Raw genomic sequence first — 17891 nt, 5'->3', positions numbered from 1 at the left:
AAACCATTATGCTGAAGTGTGCTGGGTAAATGACCGTACACCTAAGCTGTTTCCCTATTCAAACGTATACCACCCAAAACGCATATTTTGAAAGTATATACTGAATTAGCATTGTCATTATTATTGCTACTCATTTCATTATTATTTATCTTTACTGTATTATTATTATTAGTCATTTCTGACTTTACTTTTAGTGTTTTGCACATTATTAATTTTATATTATTAATTTATAATATTTATATATTATTGTTAGTTGTATAATTATACTTTTTACACTTCTGACTTTGAACTTTTTGTACTTTACACATTTTATAGTAGAACTGAGCTCACTCTTACACACACACAAACACACACCGTATTAACAAACTGTGACAATTTGTAAGTGCCAATTATGTCCCAAATAAATAAATAAAACTCTTTCGTAATCACTTCTGTGCTTGAGCATGACTGGCTATAGTAATTTTCATGAAATGGGATGGTTTAGTTATGACAAATGAATAACAAGAGGTGAAAGGCAAAGTTTATTACAGCCACCGATCATTATGGATATCAGGTGAATGTGGCACTCAAAAGGTCATTTATAGGGCGACCAGATTTTTAAAGTCTCAAACCGGGTCACTTATGAAGCATGTATGCTCACACATAAAGCCCATCCTCATTAATGGTTGCTTTATCTCATTGTCATCAAAGGGGGAAGCGAGAAAAAAAAAAACAAAAAAACAAACACTTTTACAAGTGAACACAAGGGACGCCATACAGTGCTTGAATTGTAAACAAATAAACAGCAGTGCTGCCTGTATTAATTAGTCGTCCGCACAATTATGTTCAAATTCAACACAAGGGCTTAATGTAGTTTTTCCCGAATTTTTTACCACATTATTATTTGAATATTACATGGGGGTAAAGGGGTATGGGATTTTGTACTCCATGGGGTTTCATAAAAATATTCTGTATATATAAAATATATATATTGTTAGGATGCTTGTGTCAACAAAGTTTTAGAAGTTTTAGAAGATGGCCAGCCTGTTAAAACGTGGACATTCTGATATTCTTCAGCTATTTATCAGAATGCATAGCCAGAAATTGGGACTGTAACTGTCACCAGGACTTTGGTCACCCTAATAAATTATTGTGTCAGTAAAATACTGAATCATTATAAATTGCAGATAATGGATCTATGAGGTAGCTTTAGTGCAAAGTAAATGGTAAATAAATGTTTATTTGCTTAGCACACAGCGATTTACATACCAGGAAGGAGCTGAATTAGATGCTGTAAATCATTCAAAGTTTTGAAGGTGGTAAAGCAAACATTTGAACTGTACAGTATATGCAAGGAAATGGCTAGTTAATGTAACTGATGCCTATCAGAAATAATATGATCTGTATGTGTTGGGCAAATAGACTAAAGTCTGAATGTTCTAGCGGAGACAACAGATGATCAGGGAATCTTAATACCAAGTCTGGAAGTAATAAAAACATGAACTAGTATTTCAGCATTTCTCTTGCTAATTAATGGACAATGTAAGAAAATTTGCAGATATATAAAAATACAGTACTAGTAAGTAAGAATATATAAGACTCAAATGTAAATATTGAGTCCAGTCTTCTTCTTCTTCTTTATGTTGCTTCCATTAGGGGCTGCCACAGGGGATCATCTTTTCCCATATTTTCCTGTCCTCTGCATCTTGTTCTGTTGCAACCATTATCTGCATTCCCTCTCTCACCATATCCATACACCTTCTCTTACGTCTTCCTCTTTTCCTCCTACCTGGCAGCTCTATCCTTAGCATCCTTTTCCCAATATACCCAGCATCTCTCCTCTACACGAGTCCAAAGCAACGCAATCTCTCATCTATGACTTTGTCTCCAAACCGTCCAACCTGAGCTGACCATCTAACATACTTATTTCTAATCCTGTCCATCTTAGTCACACCCAATGCAACCTTTAAGTCAGATACATGCAAGTGTAATGCAAAATAATGTGTATGATCCAGGAATACACAATGTACAGTAGTAATATACTGTCAACAAACAGAAGTCAATAAACACATTAATATAGCTATTATCAACAGAATGTTTTACATAATCAATAAGCAATAAAAAGCACAGAAGAGTTATAGAGTGGAAGTATTAGAGCAGTTTAGCATACAGAATAAGTAGCAAAGCAACTCATTTTATGAGTTTAGGAGTTTCTTCAAATCCTGCATAAATAAAGGATAAAAAATGAAATGCTTAAACATCTAAATGGTTTAAATAAAATCAAAAAATTTCCCCAAGAAGGTGTAATGGTTGAACAAGTGTCTATCTATAAAAATGTTTATACAGCTTAGAAATGTAATACATAAAAAATTAACAGTCCTCGATGACCCTATGAGACCATATAGCTGAGAGTGGTAATCATTGCTAGAGAGGAGGATCAATCAAATCCTACATGAACCGTCATGAAGTGACGCCTGCGTTTTTTCTGAAACAAGTTTACAGGGTGGTAAAAATAGTTCTTCATTTATGGATGGCATAATTGTCCATTTCATTTCACCACCATCTTATGTTAAAGCTTAATTCACAATTTGCATTATTAACCGTCATTAGAAGGAGACTCTAAATGAGAGAAAACGAATTAGAATTTTATGTCTGGATTTTCCTTTAATAAACTGGGGATGTTTAAATAAAACTCGAAATTACAGACTGATTTCCTGAATGGCACATTAAAAACCTTTCTTCCATTGAAAAGAAAATAATGTTAACTGAGCTGTCATAAAAATACTGTTGATTTTAAAACTATTCAAGTATATTTATTTCTAAATATCTGCATGGTTTTACTGCCAAAACAACATTTTTGCTTCATATCCTTTTGTATTATATTTTGGCTGATCCATTTAGCACACTACACTTAAGTGCAAAATGCACTTTATAAAAATAAATTGAACCAACTATCTCCATGCTTAAACAGCAGTAATTTAAAAGAAATGACCTCATACTACTAAACTGTATACATCCTTCTGAAACACAGATATTCCTACTAATTAAACAGCAGAGTCCGTCACCTTCCTTAAGTATAAATCATTTTCTCCTCTTATTCCACGTTATTTTAAATCAGTCTGTGTGTGTGTGTGTGTTCTTAAGCACCCCCTACTACACAGACACACACAATTATGTGTGATGCTCTTAATTTTTTTATATAACTGTTTTTGTATAATACATAAAATACTGTATTAGTTCTAAATGGCATGTATAATAGTAAGAATGTTAAAAGTGGATATTTCAGAAAATACTCACTGGATAACCTTTTCCACATCTTTGATTTCTTTGCTTCTAGGAAATGTTTCTTCTACATCAGTTTTCATGTCATCAAATCCAGATGACATTTTAATCTGATCTAATGCTTTTTGCTTTGCACTCCTTGGTAGTCTTGCATCTTTAACCCTAAAAAGAAAAATATTGTTTGGAAACAGTCAAAAAAACAAATTAATGTCAGAAAATTTGTACAAAATAATATTATGGTACTTACTTGAATAGTAAGAGACAAATAATAAATATTGTGTACAAAAGAGAGAGTGGAGCAATAATTTATCCAAGGGACAGATATAGTACTTCTGGTTTTATTAAGCAAATTAATGTTTATTAAAATATCTTAATTTTTAACTTTCTCCCTTTACATTGCCGACTATAATGCCCTTATGATTTTCTTTAATAATCTTTGATCTGAACTTGCTAGTTTATGATTTGATCTTAAGTCGCTGAATAAATACTATACTAATAAAAACAATAATGTGCAGCTTAAATTTTAAATAAAACTTCTGTGTACTGATTTCAAGTTAGCAGATTTATTCAGCATCATCATATAGTATAGTATAGTATATGTGTTCTAGTGGCTAGAGCACCAAACTTTAAACCATAAGGACCAGTTACTACTTCTGCCTCACTGTATGACCCTGAGCATGTCATGTAATCAATCTATGGTCTGTTTGTAGATTGCTTTTTTAAACAGCTGAAATGTATTCTGACCTTATTAACTTACATGGTAAAGGCTGTAGACATGCATAGAACAACAATAGCAACATATAACTAAAGTGAGAATATGAATATCCATGTGTAGTTTTAAAAACTTTTAAATTTGAATAGAATTATATGCTGTTTAAAACTCATTCCAACCTATAATGGTATTCCTCATTTCCAAACTGTATTCCAATCTGCATCCCTATAGTATCCATTGAAGACGTACTGTACAGACTACAGCTGATGCATAATATATCAGATACAGTTTCTCAATGACTATGCTTAGGAACTACAGTTTTTTTAAAGTTTGTACAGCAAACGCTCAAAGTGACCATAGCACCTTTCCCCCTTTTTCTTAACATACTCCATTTTTTGAACATTTTTCTGCACACTTGCAGTAAATTCATCGTAACCATACAACCGTTTCACCTATCTAAAAAAAATCAACGTGAAGATAAATTACAACAAAGAAACTTAAGACAGAAATTTAACAAGCAATTATAGAAGCTGCCATTTTGCTATTAATAAATGGGTAATTCTAAAGACCGTACGGACAGCCAAATTTACTGTCTTTAAGAAACCAAGTAAAGCCTTTGTCTCAGTTTTGATCTAGTGAAAATGCACAAAAAATGTTCACAGTACTTTCACTTATTCAGACAACAAAACTATTCATGGTATAGTTATGAAGTGGAAGTAGGACTGAAAGCCACAGAAATAGAGTCCTAATATGCTGAAAAGGCAAAGTAACATAGTATTTCATGAACAGAAAGCATGGGGTGCCTATATAATTTCACAGGCAGTTGTTAAAATCTCTCTAAAATAAAGTCAACAAAAAGAAACATTTATGAAAAAAAAAAAATCATACTTTGGAACACTGTAACTCTCATGTAGTCCATGTAACCCACAGAAAAACTGTTTTAATAAAAATACAGCTTTAGACTATTATTTTTTGTTTTAATCAACCAAATAATTTGAAAGTGTTTTTTAGGCAATTTGGCACAGTGGTTCAGGATTTAGAATTCAAACCCTGAGGTTCTGGGTTCAAATCTCACTACTAACATTGTGTGACCATGGGCAAATTACTTCACCTGCCTAGGTCATAATTTGCAAAACCAAAAAGAAACATAACCAGTTGTATCTCAAATGTTGTAAGTCACCTTGGATAAGGGCATCAGCCAAATAAGCAGAAGTATAAAAGAGACCTGTAAGTATCAGGCAAAAACAAAAAAATCTGTTTGATGTATGGGCCAGGGTCAGGGGAAGATTACAGCGAGCGACCACCAGGCTATTTTCTGAAAAGCACACAAAACAATAGTTCCTCACATAAATTAACATAAAACATGTATTCCCACATATAGTGTGCTACCGCTGCATGTTAGCGGTCTCTGGCTGCAGCAGCACCGAGAGCAACACCAGTGGGAATAAGTGGAAAGCAGCTGCTGGGCTGTTTTCTGAAAAGCTCACAAAACAATGGTTTCATAAATAAATGAACATAAAAGGTCTGTTGCTGGTTCTGTGGCCACTCTCGCTGTGTGTTTGCCATCTCTGGCTACAGCGGCAGAGACAAAGGTCACAGTGCAATGCACTCTAATTTGTACTTCTTGTCATTGTAAATGGCAGTCCTTCCAGGTGAATGTTGCCATAGGCACATTAGCTACACAAACGCGTTCAGCACCACAATCAGCTGGGGACCAATCAGCTGATGCTGCTACCTCTCTTTTGTTTTAAATCTCAATATCCAGATCACTTGCACAAACCTGGAGTCCGACAAGTCGGAGTCCAATTGAAAAATAATAAAATATCCAAAAAATGTCAGCCATAGAGTATTTTGTTTGCACATTCACTTCACTCTCTCGCCAGAGATTGATGCCATTTTTGCTATTTGCTACTAATGCACAGGCAGGGATTAGACATCAATCACAAATTAACAAGTCTAACGTTCCTCCTTTACTGTAACGGTGAGTTTTTTCAAAGCTTACAATTGATTATTGCCCTCAACTCTCATGTCAACAAAAGTCGACATCCGCCCTAAAATCTTGAAAAGTTAAAGGTGCACAATACAGTATATATGAATTTCTATTTTTACCTGAAAATTTTGGGTTAAAATCAGCATCAGCATTATACGCGAGTGTGCATTATAAGATTATACGGTATGATTAGTATTTTTTCCCCTTTGGATTCATATCTTGTTTACATTAAGGGCAAGTGTCTGTTTAAAATGCTCTTATAACAATAGTTTGTTGACAAATGTGCAAATCCTGCAGGCCACTTTGAAATGGTGTACTCATACTTGCACTGTTTAATCTCAGTAATACTCCGACAGGTTATTTTAATGTTTTGTGTTAGCTTCAGCATTAAGTAAATAAGACCCATTTTCCTTAACTATTGTTTCCATTAATCTCATTAGTAAACTATAATTAATATCCTATTATGGAGACCTAACTAGACCAACAAGACTTTTACAAACACATTTTTAAAAGATGCAAGATATCCTGTAATTATCATTGTCGTCAAAATCCCAGAAAATATCAAAATACTGTATAATTTTTTAATCAATATCACACACCCCTACATTTAACTACAAAGTAAGTCCTATTGCGGCACCCACCACATGCAGAAACAGTTAAGGATCCTGGTTGGGAAAGGCAGGTACATGGTTCAATCCCATCCTCTGGAAATGACCCTCTATCTGCCGTAGTATGCAGGTGTCCCCTTGGCCTGGTCCAGCCACTCGGGTCCTCAATAATGAGTATCCTGCAAGCTAGATCACCCCTGGGGAATCGAGCCACATGGCCATAGTGCTGTAACTGATGCTCCCTCACAATGCAGGTAATGTGCCTCATTCAGGACTCCATGAGCAACTGCTCATTCAACACAAAGTCAAACCAGCAGTAACCCAAGGAGTCTCCGAAGAGACACAGTACCTCAGACCTAAACAAGTAATATTTTTCTGTTGTGGCTACTACATAACATGTTGATAAAAAAGGCCCACCTGCAAGACCTCAAACGCCTTTTAGAAAAGTTTACAATTTTTTGTGCCACTCCAACTGGAAAATCTTGTTTTGATGGACTGTTGTCATTCTTGCCAACACTACAATCAGAATAAACATTTAGGACATGTTAAACAGTACGATATATTGAAACACAAATTAAGGGGAAAATATTTAAAACACACTGATATTTTAAAAGTCTTTTTATTGTCACATTTCCTAGTGTATTACTTAAAGAATTAGTCAGAGACTTCTTCATGCTGATAAAAACAAATACTCTGGAGGAAACAAAGCCATTAAGAAAAACATTAATTCTATATGGATGATATTTATTTCAGATGAGTTACACCAATGTTAAAATCATATGACAGACAAATAATATATTCTAACTTTGAGGATTAAGTTAAAATGTCAAGAGAACACAAATTTTGTGCACTATCAACTAATGCAACTTTCTTTTTTGTAGTATGACACCTGACCAAAAATAAAGTATGAATGAGTATGCATTTTATCCATTTCACTATATTTTATCTAGTAAAAATGTGATTATAAAGCTACAGTATAATATATTAACCTCAGTGTCTTTAAGTATATAGTATTCCATTTAATCTGAAAATGCAGACACCTCAACTCTGGAATGATATAGCTGCTAAAATCAAGCTCAAGATTTTCACATTGTTTTACATTTCTTTTAAATTAATTATTCTAATATTTTTTTGTTTCAGTGTTGATGAATCTTTTCCATTTGCTCTCTCTTCTCAGTGACTACAGTAACACTTGGCGGAACTATTTTCAGAGTTCTATGCAAATGAAACTGCCATTATTTCCCTATGGAATGACCTTTCCAGAAGGTTGCTAACCTATGACATTTAGTATTTGGATTTAATCAGTTCTGTAAAAATTGTACTATATATTTTGTATGATATTTCCCTGCATATATTTCAATATTATATTTTGTGTTGGTTGCATATATTTTTTATACTATGTGTGCAATTATTGTATAGTGTACATGGTTCACGAGTGAAAATGTACATAATACAAAACTAATTAAAATTTTTTTTCTGAATTGTATAACATGTTTGGTACAAAATCTTAAATGAATAATCAATATTCAGCCTATGGGCTTCTTTGGGCTGAAAGATTTTTATATCTCGGCATGAACGAGTATGGATGCCAGTGTGGCATATGATCAATTGATGCTCTGTCCACGGTGTGAACCTGCTTTGCCCTATATGCTGCCGATATAGGCTCTTTCAAACTAACAGTAAACTACAAATGTAGGTTAAAAAAAATTAATGGCTGACTGCTACAAAAAAATGAATCTTTTTTACTTTGCGTCCTCTCCCACCATAACCTGTGGGGGAGGAGCGAAAGCTTTAGATTGGTCAAAAATTTCAATCTCTGGTTTTCAACGGATCTTGTTGTTTTTTTACAGTCCCCCAATACTGAAAACATCAACATCTCTATGATGTGTGTCTGTGTCTCTTTGTGTCGTAGTATCTTTAGGATGGAAAAACATCAAAACCGAAACTTAAGCCTGTTATGAGATGACAATGTGCTGATTAGTTGTTGAGCTAAATTGCGCAATAGAAAGAGGCACTCTAGAGAAACCCTCAAATACTATAATTCTTCAATTAATTATGAATTCTTCTTGTCAATTGGTATCGTAACGACCTATTTTACAATCAGAAAGATCAGCATCAGAGCAGAAAATAATTACTGAAATGTTATAGAATAGTTAGGGTAACTTGGTTCGAAGTGCGCAAAGCCTCCTGATACTCATGTCTAAATATTTTTTCTTTTCAAACTGCTTTGAAAGGGGTTACCCTGTAGCTGCGTGTTTCACATTTAATACCATTTTATAAATTATGGGTAATTTCCTGCATTATTGTAAATTTTTGTATTAGTTGTTTTTTGGTATCAGACTTCAAATATTTAAAAAAATATATTTATCTTAAATAATAAAAATTGAAAAATTACTATGTGTATTTTACTTAAAGGAACTACATTTTTTCACTCATTTACTTAACTTTTAAACCAACTGATGGAATTTACAATTTTTAAAACAATCAATAATGATCAGGACAAATTTAATACAAAATTGGATTATAAAATTCAAAGAAATGTATATGAATTGTACATGCTTGTTAAGAAAAACATGGCAACAACTACCAAGGTCCCTCGAAGGCTAATTTTGATCATTCAAGAGTCAAGGCTACCTGTCTATGAACTGCCAAAGCAAGCAATAATGATAATTTCCCATCCTTTATCCTGTATTCATAATGAGTGTGGATCATAAAATATGTACCAATGGCAATAAATTAGCACAAATAAATACACAACTCACTGTAATGAAATGACATGGAAAACTATTATTAACAAATACCTTTTGTCAATAACGGTCAAACCTGAAGAATATGTTTGGTTCTCTTTACCAGAACTGGAGAGCAGGATTACCTCCTTAGCCAAATCTTTTTCCCTGTTTTTCACTCTCAGAATTCCTCCTGCTTGTAACTTGCCGTTATCTTTAGGCTTTATGAATTTGACAGTACTTGCCTTTTTCCTCCTGAATAAAGCAAAATGTTTTGGTAAAAATAGCTAGTATAGTTTGAGGAGAAAAAAATTAAGGTAAAATTAAGTTGTAAAATCCTCTTTATACAGTCATATGAAAAAGTTTGGGAACCCCTCTCAGTCTGCATAATAATTTACTTTCAACAAAAAAAGATAACAGCAGTATGTCTTTCATTTCCTAGGAACATCCGAGTACTGGGTGTTTTTTAGTGAAGCAGTATTTAGTTGTATGAAATTAAATCAAATGTGAAAAACTGGCTGTGCAAAAATTTGGGCACCCTTGTAATTTTGCTGATTTGAATGCATTTAACTGCTCAATACTGATTACTTGCAACACCAAATTGGTTGGATTAGCTCGTTAAGCCTTGAACTTCAGACAGGTGTATCCAATCATGAGAAAAGGTATTTAAGGTGGTCAATTGCAAGTTGTGCTTCCCTTTGACTCTCCTCTGAAGAGTGACACCATAGGATCTGAAAATAAAGATTGTTGAGTATCACGGTTTAGGGGAAGGATAAAAAAAGCTATCTCAGAGGTTTAAACTGTCAGTTTCAACTATAAGGAATGTAATCAGGAAATGGAAGGCCACAGGCACAGTTGCTATTAAACCCAGGTCTGGCAGGCGAAGGATTGTGAGAATGGTTACAGACAACCCACATATCACCTCCAAAGACCTGCAAGAACACCTTGCTGCAGATGGTATATCTGTACATCGTTCTATAATTCAGCGCAATTTGCACAAAGAACATCTGTATGGCAGGGTGATGAGAAAGATGCCCTTTCTGCAGTCACGCCACAAACAGAGTTGCTTGTTGTATGCAAATGCTCATTTAAACAAGCCAGATTCATTTTGGAACGAAGTGTTTTGGACTGATGAGACAAAAATTGAGTTATTTGGTCATAATAAAAAGCGCTTTGCAAGGCGGAAAAAGAACACCGCATTCCAAGCAAAACACCTGCTACCTACTGTCAAATTTGGTAGAAGTTCCATCATGCTGTGTGGATAGTTCAGGGATGGGGCCCTTATTAAAATGTCGAAGTTACGCAGGGGTTGGATATTCCAGCAAGACAATGACCCAAAACACAGTTCAAAATCTACAAAGGCATTCATGCAGAGGGAGAAGTACAATATTCTGGAATGGCTGTCACAGTCCCCGGACTTGAATATCGTCGAAAATCTATGGGATGATTTGGAGCTGGCTGTCCATGCACGGCAGCCATCAAATTTAACTGAACTGGAGAGATTTTGTATGGAAGAATGGTCAAAAATACCTCCATCCAGAATCCATCTGCTGAAATACGACTGTATCCATAAGGCATGTCATATATTAAAAGGAAGTTGCTAAATTGAAAGCTCAGCCAATTATAAACAAAAATCCAAACAATTAAGAGGGGTTCCCAAACTTTTTCACATGACTAATTTCAATTTCATCATTTGACTGAGTGTTGTTTTCTGCTATAAATATTTTGATATACTGTAACAAAGTTATTTTATAAGTCAGAGAATACAATGTATAATGGTAGCTGCAGTGTACTACCTTCAAGATGTTTTAAATTCTATCACAGAATATGGAGTTAATGTGAATTAGATTTTCTAGAAATCTTCAGGGCCAATCGTATTATAAAACAATTAAAGCCCTGCAAAAATGTATAATGCTACTGGACTTAAATGGAAAAACCCTCTAACAATGTGAATGAAGTTACAATTTCAATGGAATGAAGTTAAAAAAGCACCATCATTGATTTTCATTAATACAATTCATGAATAAATTCCAACTTAAACATCACAACTTTATTGCCTTTTGCTACAACATAATTAATAAGGCATGGTTCCACATTTTTAGAACAGGGTGTCTTTGGGCAGACACAAAAGTTAAACTTTTTGACCACTAAAAACCTTGTATCAAAGTGAAATTAGTGGTCATTTCTTGATAATTAAAACTTTTTGCTTAAAAGCAAAACTAAAAAGTGTTAGTGTTAACTCATCTTGAAGTTTTGTTACTATCCTGTCATGTGAATCCAAGATGGGCTTGCTTATCCTCTTAACCCAATAGTTAACTAATGTAAAGTCCTTTGATGTAATAATTAATATTTACAAAACACACAAATTAAGCAAATGACTCTTAAAGGGCCAAGAATAAACTCACCTTTTTACACGGGTAGGATACTTTTCTTCAAAACTATATGACATATCTGAAGAGGAGGAAGAAAAAATGGCTTTTCTATCTGGCAAAATCCATTTTTCTGATTTTTGCTTTTGCTTTCCATATGTCTTGAATGACATTATACCATTCTTCTTGAAATGACTCATTTTCATTTACATGGATGAAAGAAAGTGCTGTTGCTCTCACTTAGATGCAAACTTTGATGTACTGTTGAATAAAAATATGTATAACAAGTTTAGCAAGTGAATACCAAAGTAATACATTTTTTTTCATTTCAATGTGAAAAAGGAGTATTTTAAAACAGATACTATGCAGGGCAGAGACATACACTACCAGCCTAAAGTTTAGACACATGGATAAATTTCCATGTTTTCCATAGTACTAGGGTGTTGTACTATGTTAGCCATTATGAATGTAGTGAAAAGTCAAGCAAAATTACACCTTTTATTGGCTAACTAAAAAGATTACAATATGCAAGCTTTCAAGGCAGCTCATGACCCTTCTTCAGGCAAGATGTAATACAGAAACTGGAGTTCCCTGTGTTTATATACACACTAGGACAAGAAACTACATTGGTAAATCTTTAAGTGAGAAATCTTAAATAAGTAAAAAAATAATAGACCTCTTCAGACTAAGATTCATTTAACAAGAGAGAAGAACAATGTATGGTCAAGATCTTTGGATAACTGTCCAACAAAGTCTTTTGAAGTTTCTAATGAGTTTTTCAATACAATGTGGATCTGTAGTCAGGTTGTCTGTGTCAGTCTAAGAGAGATGTAAAGAATCCTCATATCTGACCATAAAACATTTGTCTCTATTCAAGCCATGTTGTACCATAATGTATAAAATTTTAGCAGGAGTTTGACTTCCCATTCTTTTCTCGCTTGCTGTGTTCTGAAGTTGTCCATAAGCACTGTGACTTTAAAGTCCCTCTCGCAGTGCCCATAGCTGTTGAAGTGGGCCACTACAGGAACATCTGTATTGCCATGTTTAATGTGGAATCTGTGTAAATTCATTCTCTGGCAGAGTGTTTGTCCAGTACCTCCCACACAGAGTGCAGTGTCAGGACATTTCATGCAGAGAATTAGGTAGACCGCATTAGATGATTTGCAGGAAAATGATCCCTTTATGTGATGTTCTAGTCAGCAGTGTGGTATAACTATATGGTCTGCATTATAAATGTGAGCACACGTTTTACATCTTTTCTGTAGACAGAGAGATGTGCCATTTTCTATTGGTTCACTTAGGTAGCTTTGGACAATTAGTTGCTGCAAGTTTGCCGGTTGTCTGTATGCCAGGAGGGGAGGTTCAGGAAATACATTTTTCAGTGTTTGGTCATTGTTTAGCATTGGCTGAAGATCTTTTATAATTTTTCGAAGTGCTTCAAGATGTGGGTTGTAGGTGACAACAAGGGGGATGCGGTTCTTGTTTTTGTTTTTACAACCCCAATTCCAATGAGGTTGGGACGTTGTGTAAAACATAAATAAAAATAGAATATAATGATTTGCAGATCCTTTTCAACCTATATTCAATTGAATACACTACGAAGACAAGATATCGAATGTTCAAACTGAGAAACTTTATTGTTTGGCAAATCTTCATTCATTTTGAATTTGATGCCTGCAACACGTTCCAAAAAAGCTGGGACAGGGGCAGCAAAAGACTGAGAAAGTTGAGGAATGTTCAAAAAACGCCTGTTTTGAACATTCCACAGGTGAACAGGTTAATTGGAAACAGGTGTTTGTCATGATTGGGTATAAAAGGAACATCCTGAAAAGGCTCAGTCGTTCACAAGCAAGGATGGGGACGAGGTTCACCACTTTGTGAACAACTGCGTGGGCAAATAGTCCAGCAGTTTAAGAACATGTTTCTCAACGTACAATTGCAAGGAATCTAGGGATTTCGTCATCTACTGTCCATAATATCAAAAGATTCAGAGAATCTGGAGAAATCTCTGCACGTAAGCGGCAAGGCCGAATACCAACACTGGATGCCTGTGACCTTCGATCCCTTAGGCGGCACTGCATTAAAAACCGACATCATTCTGTAAAGGATATTACCACGTGGGCTCAGGAATACTTCAGAAAACCATTGTCATTTAACACAGTTCGTCACCACATCTACAAGTGCAAGTTAAAACTCTACCATGCAAAGCGAAAGCCATATATCAACAACACCCAGAAACACCGCCGGCTTCTCTGGGCTCGAGCTCATTTGAGATGGACTGACGCAAAGTGGAAAAGTGTGCTGTGGTCTGACGAGTCCACAATTCAAATTGTTTTTGGAAATCACGGACGTCGTGTCCTCCGGGCCAAAGAGGAAAGGGACCATCCGTATTGTTACCAGCGCAAAGTTCAAAAGCCAGCATATGTGATGATATGGGGGTGTGTTAGTGTCCATGGCATGGGTAACTTGCACATCTGTGAAGGCACCATTAATGCTGAAAGGTACATGCAGGTTTTGGAGCAACATGTGCTGCCATCCAAGTGACGTCTTTTTCAGGGACATCCCTGCTTATTTCAGCAGGACAATGCAAAGCCACATTCTGCATGTGTTACAACAACGTGGCTTTGTAGTAAAAGAGTGCGGGTACTGGACTGGCCTGCCTGCAGTCTAGACCTGTCTGTCTCCCATTGAAAATGTGTGGTGCATTATGAAGCGCAAAATACGACAACGGAGACCCCGGACTGTTGAACAACTGAAGTTGTACATCAAGCAAGAATGGGAAAGAATTCCACCTACACAGCTTCAACAATTAGTGTCCTCAGTTCCCAAACGCTTATTGAGTGTTGTTAAAAGGAAAGGTGATATAACACAGTGGTAAACATGCCCCTGTCCCAGCTTTTTTGGAACATGTTGCAGGCATCAAATTCAAAATGAGTGAAGATTTGCAAAACAATAAAGTTTCTCAGTTTGAACATTCGATATCTTGTCTTCGTAGTGTATTCAATTGAATATAGGTTGAAAAGGATTTGCAAATCATTGTATTCTGTTTTTATTTACATTTTACACAACGTCCCAACTTCTTTGGAATTGGGGTTATATATTCCAGAAGGTTGTCTCTGGGTATGGCAGTAGCTCTTCTTATTTGAGTGTTTGTTGTTTTGGGGGTATAACCTTGTCTGATGAAATCTTGTCTGAGCTTCTGCAGTTGTTGATCCCGGTCTGTCGGGTCTGAGCAAATACGATTGTACGGTATTGCTTGGCTGAAAATAATGGCGCAACCTATATGCTTGGGGTGGAAGCTATCACTTCTCAGGTAGGTCCATCTGTCAGTTTGTGAAAAACAGAAGTTACAAGGGTGTTGTCTTTCAGTTGAATGGTGAGGAAGCCGACATCTGTTTTTGAGTAATACAGCTTCAGCTTTATGTTGGGGTGAAAAGAATTATATTCATTATGAAAATGGAGGAGGTCCTTCTCACTGGCAGTCTAGATTATGAAGAGGTCATCTATGTAATGGAGATATAACATTGGTTTTAAGATGCACATTGACATGAAATCTCCCTCCAATTTTGCCATAAATAGGTTTGCATAGTGAAGTGCAAACCAACAGCCCATTGCAGTCCCCATTTGTTGCAAGTAGAAATCTTGGCCAAAAGAGAATTATGTGTCAGAGTGAATTTTAACATATCTATTACTGATATTTCACTACATGTTTTTCAAAAAAATGTGTAACATTTTTTAGCAAAATACCATTAAATTAATTTAAATATACATCCAAGACATTACCAGTGTTGCTAATGGCTATTACTAATTAAACTGACTCATTTTTAACTTATTCACATATGGCTGCAAAGCCTGATTTTCAGAAGAAGTTCCTTCATTGTCCTAATGGTAAACTCCCTTAATGGATCCTTACTCATTTTAAAAGTTACTTGGTTATTAGAGAAACATTTGTAATTGAATTGGCACTGCTAAAACCTGCTGTACTGTTTACTTGCATTGTAAGGTACTAGCATTCTTAGAGTTCAGTTCTGGGTTCAAAAATGGCCAAAGTGAACCTGCTTTCTAAAGAAACATGTCATTCTACAGGTTTTTTAGGTTAGGCAAATGTTATCATCCAAGAGGGAAATTTGTTTGCAACAGGAAAATACAAAAACAGAAGACACTGTTACAGAGAGCCAAAAGATAAACAAATACAACATTTGAAACCAATGTTATTGCATAAATACACACTCAAGATCAGTACAAAGAAAATGAATTACTTTCAATAGTACATAATACAGAATTTAATATTTAGCAGCACCCCTGCTAGTAAGAGAATTTAACATGCTTATAGCTCTAGGAATAAAAGACTTCTTATACCTGTTGCTCTTTACCTTTGGAAACCTAAATCTGCTGCCTGATGGCAACGGCTGGAGAGAAAAGAGGATTGCCAAGAAACATGAGATTTCATAAAAAGGTGGCTATTAGTGTCTTAAGAGAAATTGACAAACTTGATCTAACCAGGATAAAAAAAGAAGGGTGAAGGACCAGATGCACAGCTGCATAAGAGAGTAAGTACATCAGAGTCTACAGAGTGAGAAACAAACACCTTACAGGTCCTCATTTGGCTTCTTCCTTAAATACACACCAAATATCAGTGTCATCTGCAACAATGAAAACAGGGCCGCAGATGCTAACCATAATAGAAATTTCCAGTTGTCTTCCATTCAAATGCCCATTTCAATTTTTTCTTTTTATTTGCCAGTTCTAGATACTGATTTTAATTGAAACTCTACATCTTCAGGAAGCACTCTGGATTCCCTATTTAATACAGTTTGGTTAAATTTTTAAGGAAAGGAAAAAACACAATAATGGCCCTAGACCTTCCATAATCTCTGCCTTGCACTTACAATAAATTTGAATATTGTCAAACCAGTTAAACTACCAGGCTGTTCTAATACGTGGGGACAACAAAAATACTACAACATTTCTGAAGCACTCAATCTAGGAAATTATATTAGCTTCAGACTTAAAAAGGGTATTGAAAATCATTTTGGAGATTGTGAGCTGTACAAGAATTCCAATGACAAACAGAAAGGAAATGAAAACGCCAGGATACCAAATTATGCTACTTTAAACTGGTTCATTACCTACAGTTAACTTTGTAATATCTCGACTACATATGGTTGGAATGAAGCTGAAACCCTTTTAGAATTTAACAAATCAAGATGACAAATAACGTTCCCAAAGAATTAGAAAACCTAACATTTTGACATTTGACATAAATGCCTCGCAACAAAAAGCCCGTAGTTCTGGTCGTGTGAGATCCCCGTGGGTTTCATCCCACAATTAAAACACTGGCATGTTATATGGACTTTCATGCTGAACTGCCCGCTTGTGTGTATGCGGGTTCACCGTGCAAACATTGGCACCCTGTCTAGGTATTACTCCTGCCATGGGCACGATGCTTGCTGGGACAGGCTTCAGCGTCCCCGCGACTCTGCTCCAAATAAGCGGTTTAGAAAATGAGCGGACAGATTAACTATTTTAATAATAATAATAATAATAATAATAATAATAATGGATACACGAAAATCTCTGTACCACTCGAAATCCAACAACGTAAAGATTTTGTGAATGCAATGAATAGCAGCATAACGACAATAGGAAAGACAGTGAAGTACAAAGAAGTTTAGCAGCATCTTAATATCGACGATAAAACGGATTTAATATCGTTTCAGGATGTAATAGATACTGTACACGTCCGACTACATTTCCACAGCGTCTAAAAATGTTACTATATCTAATTATATTTATTATTTAAAACTGTCATACGATCGAAAAAACATTACATAAGATTTCAACTTACCAAATAAGGGTAAAGACAACAAATTTCCACTCTATCGGAACATTTTCATCACTTCTAAATCCATAATCATCCCGCGCCCAGTTTCAAATTGACAAATTCACTCATTAGCTAGCATATAGCTGAGTTTTCTGTGGTTGGCTATAATTGAGTCACATGTTTATTAAGAAACGAAGCCTTTTACGGTGGCCGATAGCTACCAAACGGTATGGAGGGTGTTGAGCATAACGTCATCGTTTGTTTAGTTTTTCTGCTTTGAAAGCATGTAAAAGCGAAGTGAAATTGTCTATGTTTCTAAAATTATTGATCAAAACTACTTTTTAAACGTTGTATGCATTCATATTTTATTTTCTTAGGAAAGATTTCTGTGTTACATTAGC

At 35.3% G+C, this 17891-nt stretch overlaps 1 protein-coding gene across 2 annotated transcripts in view; it reads right to left on the bottom strand.

The window, feature by feature from the left end:
- Positions 1 to 17630, bottom strand: part of LOC120527758 — a 28198-nt gene extending 10568 nt beyond the window's left edge. The window contains exons 1-5 of one of the 2 annotated variants that reach the window (XM_039751542.1): positions 17515 to 17630; positions 11703 to 11927; positions 9373 to 9552; positions 6989 to 7087; positions 3277 to 3423 (exon numbers count right to left, since the gene is read on the bottom strand). In XM_039751542.1, the coding sequence (XP_039607476.1) occupies positions 3277 to 3423; positions 6989 to 7087; positions 9373 to 9552; positions 11703 to 11872 (596 nt within the window). In that variant the 5' untranslated portion in view covers positions 11873 to 11927; positions 17515 to 17630. The remainder of the gene's footprint in view (positions 1 to 3276; positions 3424 to 6988; positions 7088 to 9372; positions 9553 to 11702; positions 11928 to 17514) is intronic. The other variant, XM_039751544.1, reaches the window with a different exon arrangement.
- Positions 17631 to 17891: the final 261 nt, after the last annotated feature.

The sequence above is a fragment of the Polypterus senegalus genome, chromosome 4 (genome assembly GCF_016835505.1).
Source record: "Polypterus senegalus isolate Bchr_013 chromosome 4, ASM1683550v1, whole genome shotgun sequence".
NCBI lineage: Eukaryota > Metazoa > Chordata > Cladistia > Polypteriformes > Polypteridae > Polypterus > Polypterus senegalus.
This window is presented reverse-complemented; position numbering and strand designations above follow the sequence as displayed.